The sequence below is a fragment of the Alligator sinensis genome, unplaced genomic scaffold, assembly GCF_000455745.1.
Source record: "Alligator sinensis unplaced genomic scaffold, ASM45574v1 scaffold601_1, whole genome shotgun sequence".
NCBI classification, from domain to species: domain Eukaryota; kingdom Metazoa; phylum Chordata; order Crocodylia; family Alligatoridae; genus Alligator; species Alligator sinensis.
This window is the reverse complement of record NW_005841905.1, coordinates 343,739-362,747: the sequence shown is the minus strand read 5'-3', so window position 1 is coordinate 362,747 and position 19,009 is coordinate 343,739. Positions and strand designations below refer to the sequence as shown.

The window sequence follows — 19,009 nt, the reverse complement described above, 5'->3', positions numbered from 1 at the left end:
CCTATCATTGTTTCATGGACGGCACAAGACAAGTAATAATTTACTTATCACAGAGGTAGAATCAAGCAATCCAAAGCTGTACAGTTCTGCAGTCTGACCTTGGAAAACTCACTTCAAGGGCCACAATCAACTTCAAAATGACACTTCTGCCTGAAGTTAATTTATCTACTATTGTCACAAAAAAACAACAGTGCTAACATTACTGTAACCAAAGGAGTAGAGAAAAATAATTTCTAAGCTTCCTTGTTGCATACATTTGACAACACTCTGGGAACTGTCAGGTTTGACTATTTCTCCTGCCAGAGACTTTTGTGGGAACCACTATGGGACCAATGATATTTAATGTTGCTAATACCTGAAAATACTTTTATTAGCATATTTAGCCAACCACTTATTTACATGGCCTCAATAACTATAATATTCCAAGCCTTATGCATACTAACAGGTGTATTGTCCAAACAACCCAGTTGATAATGAAGCATATATACATATACATAAAATGACTAAGTGATCTGCAAAAGGTCACACAGGAATTTTGTAGCACAGTGAAGAACTGAATCCAGATTATGAGTCTCAGGCCACTTCCTGAACCTCACATCTACTTTCCCAAACTACCTGACTTCCATATGTCTGTCAAAGTTGGGCTTGAAGATGCCTGTGTTGAACTACATGGATGTTTTGACACTTAATTCAGCTGAAGCAAAGTTCAGGTCCCTTGGCTGCAAATTTGTAACCGCCTCTCTTGAGATTTCTAGCATTCCCTTTGCCAGTCGAAAACCTCGAAGATAGCACATCTCATGCTCTTTGGCTCATCCCTTGCTAAACAAACCTGGAAGCAGAGTCCTGGGTAACTGGAAACCAAAGAAGAGAGAAAAGTTCTCTGCTATTTTGTTTTGGGAACAAGTATAAATGTCTGTACTGAAGGGAATCAACATATCTATCCACACGTTTTTAGGCAGATGTGAGGTGCTTAAGAAAGGCTGTACAAGCACTGTACAGAAAAGTTATCCATTTCCCTTCATCATCCTTCTGTCAACAAGAGCGATAACCATATGAGCCACTAAAGCCTTCTGCTGATGAAGTACGTGTTATTTAATGAATACGGCAGTGATGGACCCTTTGTTTTGAATCTATAAAATAATCTACCCATTGATGTTCAAGTGGTTCCAATATATTCTCTTGTCACTGGTATTCTTTATGCATCTGACAGAGTTATGCCAGATCTTGTCATTCTTCAAATAGATTGTAAGAAAACTATAAAGAGAGGTGTTCAATGAAAATACTAAGACCTGATTTCCAACTCTTTTTCAACATTATTATTGAAGTATATTTTTGGCAGCAAGGGAATGAACAGTAAGATTTTAAAATGGAGTCGGGACACCAAGGTTCCAGAAATGATCAATATTTTACCAAATTTTACATGGTGGGAAGGAGATATTTACCAGCTAAAGGTGGAGGAATGGGGGCAAGGAGATGTTCAGTGGAGCTTCACTTTTCTTTGTAGATGACAAAGCCCTGCCATCCATTACAAACTTCACTGGTGGGTTCATGCAAACCTTCCACATGCTCAGCAAATTTTAGAGAATCATGGTGATAAATCCTTAAGATCACAGATCACAGTTTCAGCTCATCCTAAAGAGATGGATCTTTGCAATGGATATTCGGAGTGGCTGCGTCTACACAAGATGCTGACTGTGCAGTAGCCCATGACTACTGCGCAGTAGAGTTGCATGGCAGACAGTGTGAGATGATGCAATTGCACCGTAGTCTCAGGCTACTGCGCAGTCAGCATCACAAGAAAGCCATTTGGCAACACTAGCGTGCAGTAACTCCAGTTACTGTGCAGCCATTTAGTACTTGTTTCTAGTAATGACTGTGCAGTCAGTGTCTCGTGTAGATGAGGCCGGTAGGTGGCTAAATCACTCCTCAGTGAGTTAAGCATATGGCATATAGAGAGCATGGTTGCCTCTGAGATTAGAGCATATAGGGTGCATCTACATGTGCCCCTATGGTGCTGTCGTTCCTGCATTTAATACTTCCTTTTGGAAGGACTGTAGTACTTCCTTTGATAGGAAGTACGAAATGACGGCACAATAACAGCTCGTACTGCGCCATGCTGGCGCCGCACGGTTATATTTAACCACTACATTGCCGTAGCAGCATGCTATAATGAGGGAGTACATTGCTATGGCAATGGAGCTGCAGCATCACGGTTTGTGCCTGCTGACGCTACGTTACTGTAGCACATCGTTACAGCGACATAGCGTCTTCTGTAGACATGCCCAGAGATGCAGTTTTAATCCAGTTTAGGCTATGTTCTGCTGAGAGACAAGCAGAAGAGGTATTTAGATCAGTATCTGGGAAATGCAGTTAAAATGAGCCAAGCCCCAAAACCTAGCCCCCAAACAAGGTAGATACAGTGGTAGAGTCATTCTTGCAAACCCTGTTACACTGCACCTCAATCCCTGGCAAGCCCTGCCAAAACTGCAGAAAGGAAGATGCTCTGTTTAACTTTCCAACATTAGGCATCCCCCAAGGGAAAATGTGGGGGGCTATGAATGGTCTATCTTCAGCTTTGTCCAACGTTTTCAGGACTTCCAGGAGCACTGTCAGGATCCTTCCACTCTCGTTCATGGCTGAGGAGGTGGAAGAACCAGGAAGGGTTTGTGGGACCTGTAGTGCAGCCGGTGATAGCAGAAGTCACAGAGGGCAAGAGCACTTATATATCATAAAAGATTTGGATACACTTCCCAGCTTGGCCACCATATTTCTGAAACATGATCTTCAGTTGAAACCTCTGTATTTCTCTCTGCCTCAGCTCTTCATCTACAGGGATGAGAGTGAAAACATACTAAGAACGTTTGTGAAATGCTCCTATTAGAGCACTGTAGGACGATCTTTCTCCTAGATGTCCTCACAGGGAGATGAGGACAACCACTTGGTTTCCTAGCCACCTTGAAGGTGGAAGGTGCCTGTGTGGATGCAGACCTGCTCTACTGATGTTGTGAACGACCTGCCAGGCTGAAGCATGACTATTCTTCCCCTTTCAAAAGCCTTTAATAGAAAATGAGAAGGACAGAGAAGAAGGGCAGGTTCTGGGGGCAAGGCAGTTCTCTAGATATGGAAGCTGGAACTTTCTCCCACAATGTGAGCAACCCACAGAGGGTAAAATGACAGACTGATCTTCATAGAAATCCAGCTGATCTCAAGGGCTGCTCCATAAATGCATCGAAAGTAGTATGCCCGTCTCCAGATTCAAGCTTGAAGGCTTCTATATGTTACCTGTAGTGCATTGATCCCCAAGCAGTTAATCTCTTACAGTTTGAGGAGGTGGGATCAATGTTAGAAATGTTTGCAGTTAGAGTCACTAGGAAAGAAAATGGAAACACTGTTGTACACTATGTTTGTGTAAATCTCCAAACTGCAAAACACTGACCTGCTGAAAGCTATGTGAATTCAGCCAAATGTCTTGCCAATACCTCTTATTAAGAGCCAAATTCTTCTCTCAAATCCATGAGAGCAACCAAAGAGATGCTTTTAACCAAGAAGTCAGTGGCTGAAAAATATTTTAAGAAATTCTTCAACATAAAACTAAATTAAAACTTAGATATTTATTACCGTGATACCTAGAGGCCTCTATCACATCATAGCATCATGGCTGTAGGAGCTAATGTACAGTAATAGGTTATCATTCCTTCTAGCTTAAGAAAAGATACAGTCAGTCGGCAAAGCAAACACTGCAGAGGAAAGTGAAAGAGGGGACAATAAAACAGTCGTGAAACATTTTAAATATTGTAGTTGTGCGCATATATGCGTGGTTTATGAGGATAATGTATTTCTGTTTTGCATATTAATATTGGCAGACCAATAACAGCTGTTTGCAGTGGCTGCTTGGACATATGATAAAGTGAGTCTTAATAAAGACAGGGTGCATCTACACAAGATGCTACGGGCTGTAGCAAACGAGCTACGGCAACGTAGTTCATCGCTATGGCAGTGTAGCATCAGCAGGCACAAACCGTGATGCTGACGCTACTGCGCAGTATCTCATTGCTTGTTGTGTAGTAACAACTAAATAAAAATACTAAATGACTGCTCAGTAACAACTGTGCAGTCAGGTGCGCGTGTAGATGTAGCCACAGGGCAGCAGACTTAGAGGGGTTTTTTTTGGCATAGTAAGTTGATTTCAAGGGAGGGACTTGTATAACAAATTTCCTATACGTAACACTATGTTTCTATGAAGAATGTCCAGTAAAGTCCCATGCTACGCTCAGGATTTTCTAGCGCTACTGTACTTACTAAGCCACCAGCCCCAAAAGTCCATTGGAATGGAGGGCATACAGCATTTGGCTGCACTGACAGCAACGTGGAAGATCTGTTTAAACTTTTTTTTAATCAAAGGTCGTATGATATCTCATAGTTTTCAAATCTCTGTATGAACGCTTAACTGCCAACACTGATATGCACAATACAATCTCACTTCAAGTATAGCAGAAAACCATTTCATGGAACTGTGAGACCTGGGATTACAATCCAAAAATCTCTCTCTCGTTCTCACATCAGAGAGATGGATTTTTCCTGGCACACTGAGGTGTTTTTTACATATTATTTTAATATCCTGTCCTGGCCTATGTAAGGTTTTTTGAACTTTAGACATTTCATCATTACTGAATGCAATGCATTTTACATTTTTATTCTCTGAGCAAGCTGTTCTCTAAGCCGTCTGAATTCTAATCAGATCTATGATCCGAGGTGTCCAGTTGAATAAACAACTATATCAATTTTGGAGGCTGTTGGGAGGTTTTTGGGGGGTGTTCTTTAATTTAAAGAAATATTTTTCTTTGCTGCAGAACTGAAAAGATGAAGCGAGGCTATTTTAGGCCTGCAAATAGAACTGGTTGCTTGGAAGTCCTTGTCCTGGTTTCAATCAGGGTCATCTTAATTTCTAACTGCCTTGTTACATTAACGTATATATCAATACATGTACCATTTAGTGTGGAGCTCTGATTGTGCTTTTAAGTTCTGGATGATGAACTATCTTGTATTCTGTAACCTAATATCACTGACGGTTATGTAGGGCACAACTGTAAATTAGATTTCTTCATGTGAAATGATGCCCTGTTTCATTTAAAATATTTTATTATATTATAATATGTCTGACAGAAGAGAATCTTGTCTGGGAGTTGGCATCAAGAGCTGAAAGTTGGGTTTCTGGGCTCTTCTGCTGACACTGCTTGACCTTGAACACATCATTTGCTTATTAAAAAGAGAGCAGAAAATACATGGTGACTTTTCATGAAAAAAGTGGTTAGAAATGGAAATTAGTAACAGCTGTTAGGTCAGCTACTACAATCCATTCGCTTGCTAGTCCTTGATTGTTCCCTAGAATTTCTCACGTGGTTTAATGGCTGCAAGAATTACAATTGCAAATGACTAGAAGAGAAACGGCACCCCTAAAATCACCGACTGGTTTCAAAACATTTGGGAAGTCTTAATAATGGAAAAGCTGATTTTTTCAAGACAGTACTCTACAGGGGAGAAGGCAAAAAGATGCTTACTTGGAAATCTGACGGAAATGTTTGGAATTTGCTAAAAAAGAATCTTCTGACCCCAAACCAGAAACTTTCAGAAACTTTTTTGAATGCTGAAGCACAGGTTTTTATGAGCTAATCCTTGAGAATGAATTTGAGGCTTGGGGGGTAGAGATGAGTGGAGGACAGTAACATCTGTATTATCCAAAGTTGTGTGGAGGAAGAGGAGGAGGTGAATTATTTTACAGAGATGAAGAAACACAAATGCTTACATAGATGGAGGTGTTGGGGAGCTGGGAGGAAGGGGAAGGGAACACAAGTCTTCTGTGGACATTGATTTGGGTTGTGGTACTACTGTTGGTGGGAGATTGGTACTGTTGTGTATATTTTGGGGGACTAGATGTATTTTTGAATGTTGGAACTGTTATTTTCGTAGCTGAATTTATTAATAAAGTTTAAAAAAGAAAAAAATATGTTTTGTATAACTTAGTCTAGTCTGGTTTTATTTGTTCCTAATGAAGGTGAGGCTTGTACTAGTGCCCAAGGGAAACTACTCAAGTCTATGAGTGTAATTTAGGTTATCCTGACAATATGTGTCATTATAACATACTACACTGATTTTTTGAAATTATTAAATTATTAATTTTACCTTCCATTGTAAAAAGAGCCATTTTTCTGGTGTAAAAGAACAGTATTCCAAAGGGCACACTGAATTTCATAATTCAGGCCACTTATTTTAATACCAGCTACTACTGTTTAAAGTGTTAAAAATACTTCTGCACAGGCCTGAGGAAAGAATTTATGTTCAGTTTCTAGCTTGTTAGAATTTTACTTGGAAAATGACTGGAGCCAAAGCGAGCTTGTCCACAATATACGAAAGAACAAAGTCAATTAAAGTGACTTAAACACTCTGGAACGTCCACAGCAGAAAGATCCAGCATTTTGTCCCATTGCATAAATTCTACTCCAGTACGTTGTGGAGATCCAAATGACCTGCCGTCATGCCCCTGCATTTATTAGGCCAACATAATATGAAACAGATCAAAATTTGTCTTGTGACCCGGCACTAAAAGATAGCTATATGCTATAGTTGACAAATCTGGAAAACATCCTGCTATAATTCCCATTTTACAGATGGGGAAAGGCAAGCACATGGACACTAAGGCCATGTCTCCACCACCACCTTGCTGAGCCCAGAAGCACTACTGAGTAACAGGCCCTGCCCACTTGTTCCCACTCACCAATTTCCAAACTCTGTAATTAGCTATTACAGATGTTTTAGAGGGTTCCTGACTATGTTTCCTGGTACAGTTTTGAGCCTCCCTGGAATAGACTTAGGAGACTTCCAAGCCATTCTAAAATAATAAAAGCCTTACTACTTCCATCTGTGCGTCTGTCTGTCCATAATGCTCTGGGCCAATTGCGTGTGCGCCGCCCGGAGCCTTACAGATAGCAGACACGCAGGTGAAGGCGGAACTAGTGGTGGAGGCAGTCGGGGCCAGGGTGTGCTCCCTGCTGTAGGGCAGTGGGGACTGGCTCTGGGCTGTGCCGCGGGGTGTGTGGCTGTGTGTGGCTGTGTGGGGTGTGCAGCATGTGGCACGCAGGGAGGTGTGGCTTGTGGCTATATGAGGGCGTGGTGCATGGCACATGGTGGGGTGCAGGGAGCACAGCTGCAGGGTGCCGCATGGGGAGCAGGCAGGAGGGTGCAGGCACTGCCCACATGGCACCCTGCGGCTGTGTGCCATGCCCCCCTCATGCATGGGGAGTGCCCGCCGGCTGCAGCTGCGGGGCATGTAGAGCATGTGGTGACAGCAGGGTGGATGAGGGGGCCATGGCGTGCAGGTGTGCAACTGTAGAGTGTCACGCGGGGAGTCGGTGTAGGGGTCGTGGGCACCACCCACCGGCTGTAACATTTGGCCATGGGATAGGGTGCGCCCCCTGCACCCTCTCCCTGCACGGCACCCTGCAGCCACATGCCAACCCCCCCCCCCCACACCCCCGGCATCATGCCCCGCACTCCCCAAGGCCAAATGCCACCCACCCCCATGCAGCCACATGCCATGCCCCCTACGCTCCATGTGCCACACTCTGGTGCTGCTCCCTGTGCCATGCAGCCATCAAGTGCTCCCCATGCTGTGGCCACTCCCCATACCATGCCCTGCAGCCGCACACTATCCCGCCCCTGCTCAGCCGCATACCATATCTCCCCCCCCACCCCCACATGCCCTCCACGCACCATGCACCATGCTGTGGCAGCCGGCAGGTGCTCCCCCTGTCATGGCCACTCCCCACACCACGCCTGCACCCCACATAGCCACACACCACGCCTCCTGTGTCACATCCCAGGGCCGTTCCCCACACTATGCAGCCAGCAAGCGCTTCCTGTGCTGTGGCTGCTCTCCGCACCACACCCCACAGCTGTGCACCACCCCCCTACACAGCCATGTGCCATGCCCCCCCATTGCAACTTGTGCCACACCCTGGGGACGCTCACCACGCCATGCAGCCACAGCTGCCAAGTGCTCCCCCCATGCCACGCAGCCAGCGAGTGTTCCCCACACAATGCCCCACAGTTGCATGCCACCTGCCCCATGCTGTTGCACGGCCTGCATCACACCCCGGGGCTACTCCCTGCACCACACAGACTGCAAGTGCTCCTCATGCCATGGCCACTCCTTGCGCCATGCCCTGTGGCCACGCGCCAACTCCCCACGCAGCCACTTGTCATACCCCCACATGCCCTGTGCCACATGCCAGGGCCATTCCTTGCACCAAGCAGCCAGCGAGCGCTCCCTGTGCTGTGGCTGCTCCCTGTGCCACTGCCCGCAGCCTACACCACACCCGGAGGCAACTCCTCATGCCACGTGGCTGCATATGGCAGGTGCTCCGCCAGCGCCATGCAGCCACCACACCCCGACACCTTTCCCCGCGCCATGTGGCCACATCCAGTGGGTGCTCCCACTGACAGGGCCGCTCCTCACACCATGCTCTGCGGCTGCGCACCATGCCCCCTGCGGCAGACCTCGGGGCCCCTCCTCACACCACGCAGCCAGCGAACACCCACTGTGCCATGACTGCTCCCGACATCACGCCCCGTGGCCGCATGCCACCCCCTCTTGCACATGGAGCAGCATTGGGGGTGGGGTGCAGGGCTAGACCCAGAGTGGCAGGGATAGCAGGGCATAAACCATAGTGGTGGTGGGGCAGGGGAGTGGGGCTGGACCCAGAGTGGTGGGGGAAGGACACGGGGCCAGAAGCTGGTCTCCATCCCCACCCCCCCTCCCCCTGTCATTCATGACGGGCATTTTGATAGTCTATACATATTTGTTGGGTGTGGGCTTGCACAGAAAAGAAGCAAGTGGGTGGACCAAAATGACTATAACAAAGAACGTCTATGGCCGAACACCAAACCCGGGTCTCCTGAGCTACAAGTAATTGGCTCAGTCTCTAGATCATTCTTCCCAGCACTATACCTAGACTCCTGGCAGCCTCGGGTAGACTTTTAGTATTGGGCTTTTACTATTGATTTTGGTAAGCCCATATTCCCTGTAAACTCCACGAAAAATGGGTTATATTTTTTTAGTGCTTTGTTGTCCACAATGCCCTATGATTGCACATGGCTAAATAACCATGAAATAAACATTGCTTCACATGTCACTAATATTCTCTATCAGTGTCATTCATGACACGGTCTTTGTCTGTCTTACTCTTCTAGCACTGCTCCTCGCTGATCCAGCTGTGGTGCTAACAACCCTGATGTGGAAAAGGATACAGACATCATCAACAGACATCATATCAATGATTTACTGGAGGATTCTCTCCTTAGAGCACGAAGGGCAAACATATAGGGTGCGTCCAGATGTGCATGGATGTTTGGCTCCCTGGGAACGACTAGCAGTGGAGCACTTTGCACCGCAGCTACTTGTCCCCAGGGAATGCCTTTGCCATGCATGCTTTGGTGTGCAGCAAGATGCCCCAGGTGGGGTAGGGGAGGCTGGGGCCAGCAACTGTGCTCACCCCAGTAGCCTTACCTGGGGTCCTAGGGGCCTTCTGGAGTTGCAGCCACAGTGATTGTGCTGTGCAGAGCCTGGCCAGCAGTAGAGCACAGCTCCAGGTGGCCCGGCTCCACTTGTCAGCAGCACACGCTGCCCGAGCATCTGTTACACTGTTTTTTTTCTCCCCATAGTTGTTTTTTTTTGACCCCTGGATAACCCAGAGGTCAAAAAAACCCTTGGAAAAAAACCCCAGTGCACTGCACGCTCAGGCAGTGTGCCCTTGCACTGTGGAGAACACTAGACTGTGAGGTATGTGGCGCTGCAAACATGTTTGTGGCGCCACATACTACATGACCGCGCTCATCTGGACGCACCCATAAAGTTCACTGATGCCAAAGGAAACGACAGCCATGGGCAATCATAAGGCATTGTGGACAACAAAGCACTAAAAAAATATAACCCATTTTTCGTGGAGTTTACAGGGAATATGGGCTTACCAAAAGCCATAGTAAAAGCAAGAGACAGTAAAGGAAGCAAGACTGAAAAAGTCTCTTTAGGAGAGTGTCCCCTAAAACATGCAGCTTGGTTCTGCTGCAAGAGCTGGCACTAGCCCTGTAGGTCTTGAGTTTGAAAAGAAAAAGGTGGCTTTTCCCCCAGTGACTAGACATTTTAAGAACCTACTCTCAGGTCAAAGCATGCTGTCCAACAAACCAGGCCAGGCACTCAGTGAAGGTATGAAGTGTCCCACATGGCATCACTTTTAGGGCATGGGTGGAAAGAACTTGGATTGAACAGTCCGTATTGCTCTTCTTATCTTCTTCGTGATAGAAGAACCAGGTAAAGGGTTGCCTGCTACATTCTGAATTAACCCCTTCATGTTTCATGAAAAACGGGACTGCTCCTGCTATTAGGGAAGGGGTAACTTGTCCTTACACAGAAGGTGCAAACCAATCCAGAATAACTACATGCAGCCTACTGCACTTTCATATTGATTCAGATGTCACTGCAACAGAAAATGTGAGAGAACAGCAGCATGAAAAATGAATGAGGCAGGATCTATGAAATAATGCTGAAAACAAGTGCATTTACAGGAGTTATATTCTCACTGCAGATCAAAAGCCCTGCTGGATTAGAAGCAATAACAGATGATTCAGTTACTCCTGTGAAAGAGGTCTTCCTCTTGCTATCTGTTCAGCACTTTTGCCTGGAACTAAGCTGGACTGACAGGCATGAATTCAGGCAAGCACAAAACAGCTAATTAGAGGAGTCAGTCTGGTTTAGTTCCAGGTGCCATCATTTAACCAGCATTCTGTAACTGAAAAAGCCATATAAAACCCAGCTAGCCTGGGATCTATGCTACTGTGTTGAAATAATTCAATACAAGAAAAATTAAACAGGCAGATCCTGGCTTTTTGCAGAATCATCTGTCATTCACATCTTCAGCATATGAATGAATTCCAGTTTTGCTCCTAATTGAATTGCACTTTTTATGCAGCAATATCAATTACAGGGAGCTGTTTACCAGCATTGCTGCTTATTGCTCAAGGGATGCTAGAAAACTTTGACATGTGACTTGTTACTTCTTTTTCCTGGCGTAAATATTTTACTGAAATGGAGAATTCTTGGAGGATTTATTATTCCTTATCACACGCTATCATGCCCATCATTGTTATTTATCTGTTCAGTGCCAGCTGCACTCTTGAAGCTGCACAACGCACAAATATCAAATACAAGGTCTGCCCCAAAGTGCGTACAATCAAGAAAACCCATTGGCTTCTGCAGAAACAGAGATGAATTTGAACCATCTGGCATATCTGTACTATACTCCAGAGCTTCAGCAACATTTGGAAGATAAGTACAGACATAATCCCCTTTCCACATGTTTTGGACAGTTTGAAGAGGTGGTTGAAATGGTAAAAAATAGACTAGGCTGGAAGCCCCAGAATAAAATGTCCCTCTTCACTGCAGAATGAGTACTCTGATCAGAGAGAGAAAAATATTGGATTATAATGCCTGGCTACCAAGTTGTACAGAACTATTTCCTCCTGTATCTGATCTGTAACTGTGAAACATGCTTTTACCTTGTCAGTGCCAGCACATGTGAAAAGTACTTTTACCTTGTCAGTGCAGGCAAGTACTAAGCTCAGTAACCTTATTGTTGGTGCCTTAGTCCAGGTGGCAGTATCTGTATGTACAATTGATGGAAATTGTAAAAATCTGGGAAAGTAAAAGCTGCTTGCCAGCGGCATTTTCCTAGGTACAACTTCCTTACCATGTATTCACACAGCATGCCCTTTAACAGCAAGAGCTGCTTACAAGTAAAATAGCACCAAGGCCCCAAGATGTTGCTATTAACAGGCACAGGCTATTACTTTTAAGTTAAAATGTTAAACCGGATGCATAAAAAGTTAGTCACTGAAATCCCTACAGGCACCTAGACAAAAGTGGCCTGATTTCCACAGTTTCACTCTCGAAGGACTTCTATTCAAGAGTCTAACTATGGATTTGAGCCACAGAGACCGAATTGCTCTCACTTCTGGGAGGTGCCTGCACAAGCTCAGGGTTTGACTATGTTGGAAGAGGAACCTACACCGTTGCTGTTCATGCTGCAGCTCTCCTGTGGATAAACAGAGGGGGCCACTCTCGCACAGTTCTCAGGCACCAAGTTCACCCAGAGTTTTATTACCCCTGTAGAGCCTTCTTGATGACTATGCACTGCTTGAGATCATGGGGTCCACCCCCTGCCCTAGGCAGGAAAGACTGCTGCGATCAAATAACCCCAGCGAGGTGTGTGTCCAGTCTCCTTTTGAAGATCTCCAGGGTAGGTGCCTGCACCACCCGCTGGGAGTCTGTTCCAGAGTCTGGTCACATGAACGATGAAGAAGCTTTTCCTTATATCCAGACTGAAACCTTCTTCTAGGAGTTTATGACCGTTGCTCCTGGTTTTCCCCTCGGGTGCTTTGGTGAATAGTTGTTCACCTAGCTCCTGATGCTCTCCCAGGATATATTTGTAAGCTACCACCAAATCCCTGCAAAGTTTCTTTTCTAGGTTGGGCAGTCCCATATTTGTCAGCCTTTCCTCATACAGCTTGCTCTTCAGGCCTCTAATCACATGAGTGGCTCTTCTCGGGGCTCTCTCAAGCTTCTCCACATCCTTCTTGATGTGTGGCACCCAGAACTGGATGCAGTCCTCCAGCTGTGGCCTCACCAATGCCGAGCAGAGCTGGAGAATAACTTCCTTAGTTTTGCTTGAGGTACACTGGTTGATGCATGCCAGTGAACTGTTTGCTCTGCTAACTGTAGCATCATACTGGCAGCTCATATTCATTTTATGGTCAAGTTTGGGCTTGCTAAGTTACTTCTAGTTAAGCGACATTTTATGAGCAGCAGTTTTCTTCTCAAGCTCTTGAACATAATGGAAAGGCTTTGTAGAGACCGCAAGAATGATTGGCCCAGGCCCTGGTATCACTGAGTGGCAGCTGACTGCATTGGTTTTAAATTTTAGAAAAGCTGGGGCAAAGCACTCATTTCAAGTGTCAAAAGTGACCTGTGTTTGCATTTGTAGCTCAAGTCCTTGCCTCAGCGACACTATTTGCTACCATGTATACAGCTCTATTGGCACAGACGAGTGGGGAGTCCCAAGGACTTTCTAATTTGAAATGAACTTGTGACATAACAGGAAAAGACAAAAGAAAGCAAGGAAAAAGGGAACAGTGCTTTTGGGAGAAGATTTTTATAAAGGATGCAGACTGTTTGGTTTGCTTCTGCTTCTGCTTCAGATTTCACTTTTCTTTCCCTTCCAGTCTCATTAGGCATGCCCAAGAAAGAGCTGCCAGCGTTGAAGCAGAAGTTAGTGACCAAAAGCTGCCCCTTGGAGGGAAGTGGGGGAGGGAGTTTAAAAAAACAGCTATGAAAAGAAGAAGCCTTTGAGGCCAAATTCTGTCCTGGCTCCAAAGCAGCACAAACCAGCTGGACAGCTGTCCTAGTCAGGGAGACGCGCTGTCCCTTAAGGCAGGAAATAAGCAAGTAGTACAAAGCAAACATTACCCGTTTCCCCTTCTCTCCCAACACATGAAAGACAGGAGTGGGCAAAATATGTGCTGTGGATAGGAGAGGAGAGTGGTCTCAGAGATTCTGGCCAGCACAGCACAGTAAAGCCAACTCTCATGAAAAAATCACAAGACTCCTGATTTCCAAGTCAAATTAACTCTGACTCATGATCTCCTGATAGAGAGATCAAATCCTGGGATTTTTTCTTCCAGCATGTGTAGAGAGTGCCAAGCTGGTAAGTCTTTGGAGAGAAAGGGGCAGGGGGGAGAGGGAAGGGGCAGGGGGGGCTGATTGAGGCCCCGATGGTGGGGAAGGGAGTGGGCAGGGGCTGGGGTGAATGGGGATCTGGGGGGAGGGTGGGTCATGCAACAGAGCTGTGGGTGGCTGTCTGGCCATGTGTGTGTCTGTCCCTTACTCCCAAGCCACAGCCCCCCCAGCCCTGCTGCTGCCCCTCACTCCTGACCCACAGTACCCCGCATCCTGCCAGGGTGTGCAGGGATCCTCCCTCCCCGGGATCCAACCCCCCCACACACATACCCACAGCCCTCCACACCGTCACAAATAATCCTCCCTCTCACATACCCCCCTAAAAATAGCATCTCATGACTTACATTCCAGCTCTTTTGATTTTTAAGAGTTTGTGTCATGACTTTTGACACAGTGGGGTTGGCAATACCGACAGCAGTTAATAGTGGCAGATCTATCTTAGTGAGGCTGCTCTAACGCTACTGCAAAAGGCTATCTTAAATAATCAAAGCAGCGATCCAAGGATCTCTTGGGTATAACTTTCAGAAATGTATCAACCATTTTGCAAAACAGAGCAGGTTTGGGGTTCTAATAAGTTGCTTCTATGAAGGGAGAATCAACGACACTACCAGAGCCCTTCATCAGAGCAGACACCGATTGCACTAGAATGCAAATAACCATTATGTACTGCAGCACTTTAGGAAGTGCCACTGAATAATGAGCACAGTATATTCCCTCCATCTATTTTATTGTATTTTCTGAACTAATCTGTGTCAAGCTATGTTGACTGTGTTTTATCAGTGTTAGTGCATGTAAAAGCCTTACTGGCATACTAGGTTTTCCTTAAAAATATATAGCTTTATTTTGTTTATAAATCCAAGACCATTGAGGCTGGCAGGGGAAGAAATATACCAAGAGGTATCCAAACTGAATAGTATGCAAAAGGCAATCCTCGATCCATCTCAGACTACAAGAACAAGCGAATGCAATGAAAATAGAAGACACTGCATTTAGAAGTGGCAAAAGGATATGCTGTTTCATGTAACAGATATGGTATTTTCACACGTATAACCCTGTATCTTTCTCCATAAAGCCAGCTGGGGAAAACTGGGGTGCACACTGCATGCAAAGAAAAGGGCTCCCCACAGGTCTGATATATTGGTGGGGAGGGGGGTGGGAGGAGGGAAGGGGCAGAATGGTAGCAGTGTTAGAGCACTGCAATCCCTCCCTACTGCCAGATACCCACACCTGTGGGGACCCCCTGCAACCACACCAGATCAGATTGGCACACAGGCTGGTCAGCAGCTTGAGTACCAGGTCTGACTGAGCAAGCTGGGTCCAACTCCATGCACTGGCTCTAGAGCCACATGCTGGGTTGGACCCAGGACACTGAGTCTGAGACTGCTGCCGGATCAGACCTGCTGCACAGTCCCATCACCGCTCTGCCAGATTGGGTCTCACCACACAACCCACGGGCTCGGAGACCCCAGACCCTACATACCTACCTCCACTCCAAGGTAAGATTTATTGTCTTTCTTGTGTCCTTCCAAAAATAGGGTACATGAGATATCCGGAGTGTGTTGTACATGAGAAAATATGGTAGATGCTTAAGAGAATATCCTCACTTACACTAGCTAGAACAAGGTCTACCAAACCCAATGCTTCAGGGTATCAAAACCCTGAATCTGCTCTTAATGAGATCAAGGAAAAAAGCTCCAATGATTTCAGTGGTACAGGGACGTCAGCCAACAAAGGAAGACATTTCTCCTTGTGTTATATAATTGAACAGTTACAGCATGTTTTTAACAAATACATTGCACTTGGCTATGACGTAGCTATGTCCCCTGCTCTAAAGATGAATCTGGAGGAATTGCCAGCATTCAAAGAGCATCAGGTAGGTAACGATAGTATTCCTTCAGAACTGGACAATCTGCTAAGGGACAACTGCAGACATTCCCTTTGCCTGAAGAAGGGTGTTTGTACCCAAAATCTTGCAAGAAGATTTTTTCCAACTATTTTAGTTGGTCTAATAAAGGAGATCAGATTTTCCCAAAGAACCTTGTCCGCCTATGTACTTAGACCAACACAGCTACAGCCAAGACCCAAGGACCAAGAGAGGCACTTGTGAACTAGAGAATATCATTAGCACAATTCAGAGTCAACTTTCAGATTAGAAAATTGGAACTTTTGTTTCGCTTCCTTTGCTGAACTAAAATAAAGATCAAATGAATGTGTATGAGGAGGGGCAAGGGAAGAGAGGAATCTCTTATTGTTCTTCAAATTTCCTTAAAGGCAGTCTCTGATTACTGAAAATATCTTTAAACATATGTCACCATACACCGTATATTATCAACTGATCAAAAGTGTCCTTCAAACTCTATAAGCTCTGCTGTTTCCAACAGAAAAGACTAATAAAAATGCTTAAAATGGGTTCATTTGTTATCAGATGGGTGAATTCCAAGATAGCTGACGACAGAATTGGTATTTCATGACTCTCCTGGTCTGGAAGCCTTCATTCATGAGCAATGAAGAATCCATGATGGTTTTTGAACCAGAGTATGCCACTTGAGCTCCTTTTTTTTCTAACCCCTCAGACCTGCCTCACTATCTACCCATGTCCATTTCACAAACCATCATTGGCCAAGTCTACTGCAAATCCAGTACAGCTGTGGACCCACTCTCCACGTGGACTGGCCAATACACATTAGTCTTCAACTGAAACATCCCTTGCTCCTCCAGGGATGGCCTCCCCCTGCCAACTCTGCCTAAACTTTTAAGAGAGCTGCAAGTCTGGAGAAGCTCCAGGGAAGCATAATCTTGCTGAGGAGCAGAAATGTTATAAATCAGGTATAAAGCAGGTACAAAGAGAGAATTTTTCTCTCTGCCCAACAGGAGAATCAGATCCATTATCTCCGATTGCCATTGACATATTGCTAGTTTCCTATATTTAAAAGAAAATCTGTTGGTTTGCCTTCTTTAAGATATAAATACACAACTTATATTTGTTAAAACAGGCTCTTTGCAGGTGCCATTGCAGATAAATCGATATAACCAGCCCTTTGCCCTTTTTGACACATGCAGAATTGAACATCAGAAGGGTCAAGGTAGGGTGGACCTAGACAACAGACAAAGTAAAGCCAGTATGAGGTAAATATGAAACAGCCTTGGTGGCTTTTCCTATAAGTTACCTTTTTTTTTTTTTTACTTAGCTATTTTGTACCGTGGGCCTAACCAAACACCCACGCATCAAGGTCTCGGCTTGTCTTAGTGAGTTGTGTGCTGACAGACTAGTGCATTGATGGATGCCCACTTTGAAGCCACAATGTCTAGGTCTGGATTAGTATTTTTCATGATGGGAATGATATACCAAAAAGACATCCACGTGTCCTATGGGCTCCAAGAAATGAGATGAGGAAGAGTACCTCTTGAATTACAACAATTTTACAAACTCATTTGTACACTTAGATTTGCTTACCAGTTGTTGCCCTTTTGGACCCCATCCAGCATACTGCAGTTTGGCGTTGCTAACCTCAGGGGGATACAGACTCTGGGGATCCCTGCAAAAAGAGACACAAAGATTTCAGCCTCCAGAGTTTCATCCTTCAGACCTGGGCTGTTCCAGTTCAGAAGCTCCACGGCACTCATTTAAAATGTCTGCGTCTTGCAGCTGAAACCTGTCCTCACTTGCTCTTGAATGTCAATGGATGACTTATCGGTTCGTTAGCACCAGGCCACGTAATGAGCGTTGGCAGGATCAGGTCCTTAGCAGAGAAATTCTTTTTCTCATTAATACAAGACTTAAATACATTAGTTCCACCATTGATTCACCTAAGCCATAAGCATTAGTCAAGGGAAAGCAAACAAAATAATTATATTTATCAACACTTCCGATATCCAGAGAGGATAAACAATAATTACTGTCCTGAAATACTCTGCCATGAGAAAAAGATAATTTCATCTTCTTTGCTCTATGACTTTCCTGCCTGATAATTTTCCTTTGAATATGATGGCAGGAAGCTTTGGCATCTCTGTAACTACCTCCTAAACAGATATGTAGCCTGGCTTTCAAGGGGAAAAAACTGTTATTAACACCCAATCTCTCATTCTGTTGAAAAATAAAATTGAAATACTTTTCTTGTTCCTTCATCCATTACTTTCGTTTTATAGAAGACCTCAGCAAACATGGCAAATACAATCTAGAAGCAGGCCGCTGTTGTAAATGTCAGTGCTGCATAATGTCATTTTGATGCACCGCAGGCACTGCACTCTTCCCGGCTCCCATTGTTTCGATGGTGTTTACTCTCAACATGCACAATTATTTTTGATATTCTGAAGTCACTTTATTACAAGCCTAATTATTTCTCTAAAATACTACTCTACAGATGAGAATACCAAGAAAGCTCTTGAATAGCACCTTTCGTAGCTGACCTCAAAGGCTTTAAAAAGGAAGGAATTATTATCACCGCCACACGGGGACAAGAAAAGCACAGAGAAGCCCAAGGACGCCCATCGGGTCAATGGGAATGCTGGGAACAACACCCAGGTCTCTTGAGAAGGGCCAACTAAAGAAGGAGAGCGGGGACACAATTGTACCAGGCCTCCAAGCACAGGGGACCCCTAACGATGATGAGCATGGAATAGATACAGAGATGGTTTTCTGTAGAAGGTAGAGGACCAGTCTAGGTCTTCAGAGATCCCATATTTCCTGTTGCCAAAATGGGAGGGGGGTTCCCTACTGGGACACACCAGGCCCCAAAATGTTTTTCACAGGCCCTGCTCCTGTGTCGTACTCCAGTGCACCACTATCCATTGGCCAATGCTGTTTCCTGCTTTCATTTTTATTCCTTCTTGAAACATACCATGTTCTGTTCCCCCCTTTCAGAAGAGAATGAAAATGAAAGCAGTAATCAGACACTAGAAATTAAATATAATTGTTTCTAAGGCACCCTGTAAAACTGAGCAAATCCTTAGGGGTTAATGCTTTTCTTAGACAAGAATCATCTTCCCTTCACAGGGCTTTTGTCAAAAGGCACCAGCCAGGGAGAGCTGTACAGCAAGTTTCTGCCCCCTCTTTCACGGGTGTGCAGTTGTGGGAAGAAGGAGGCTTTCTCTGGTGCCCCCATCCTAGAAGACATCTAGGAGTGCTCTACCAGAAATGCCAGACACCAAAATGAAGCACAGCAAAGT

General features: G+C 45.1%; 1 protein-coding gene across 1 annotated transcript in view; it reads right to left on the bottom strand.

The window, feature by feature from the left end:
• DPP6 (dipeptidyl peptidase like 6) overlaps positions 1 to 19,009 on the bottom strand; it is a 298,726-nt gene that overhangs the window by 144,392 nt on the left and 135,325 nt on the right. The window contains exon 7 of the mRNA XM_006018553.3: positions 17,298 to 17,379. Coding sequence (XP_006018615.1) covers positions 17,298 to 17,379 — 82 coding nt within the window. The remainder of the gene's footprint in view (positions 1 to 17,297; positions 17,380 to 19,009) is intronic.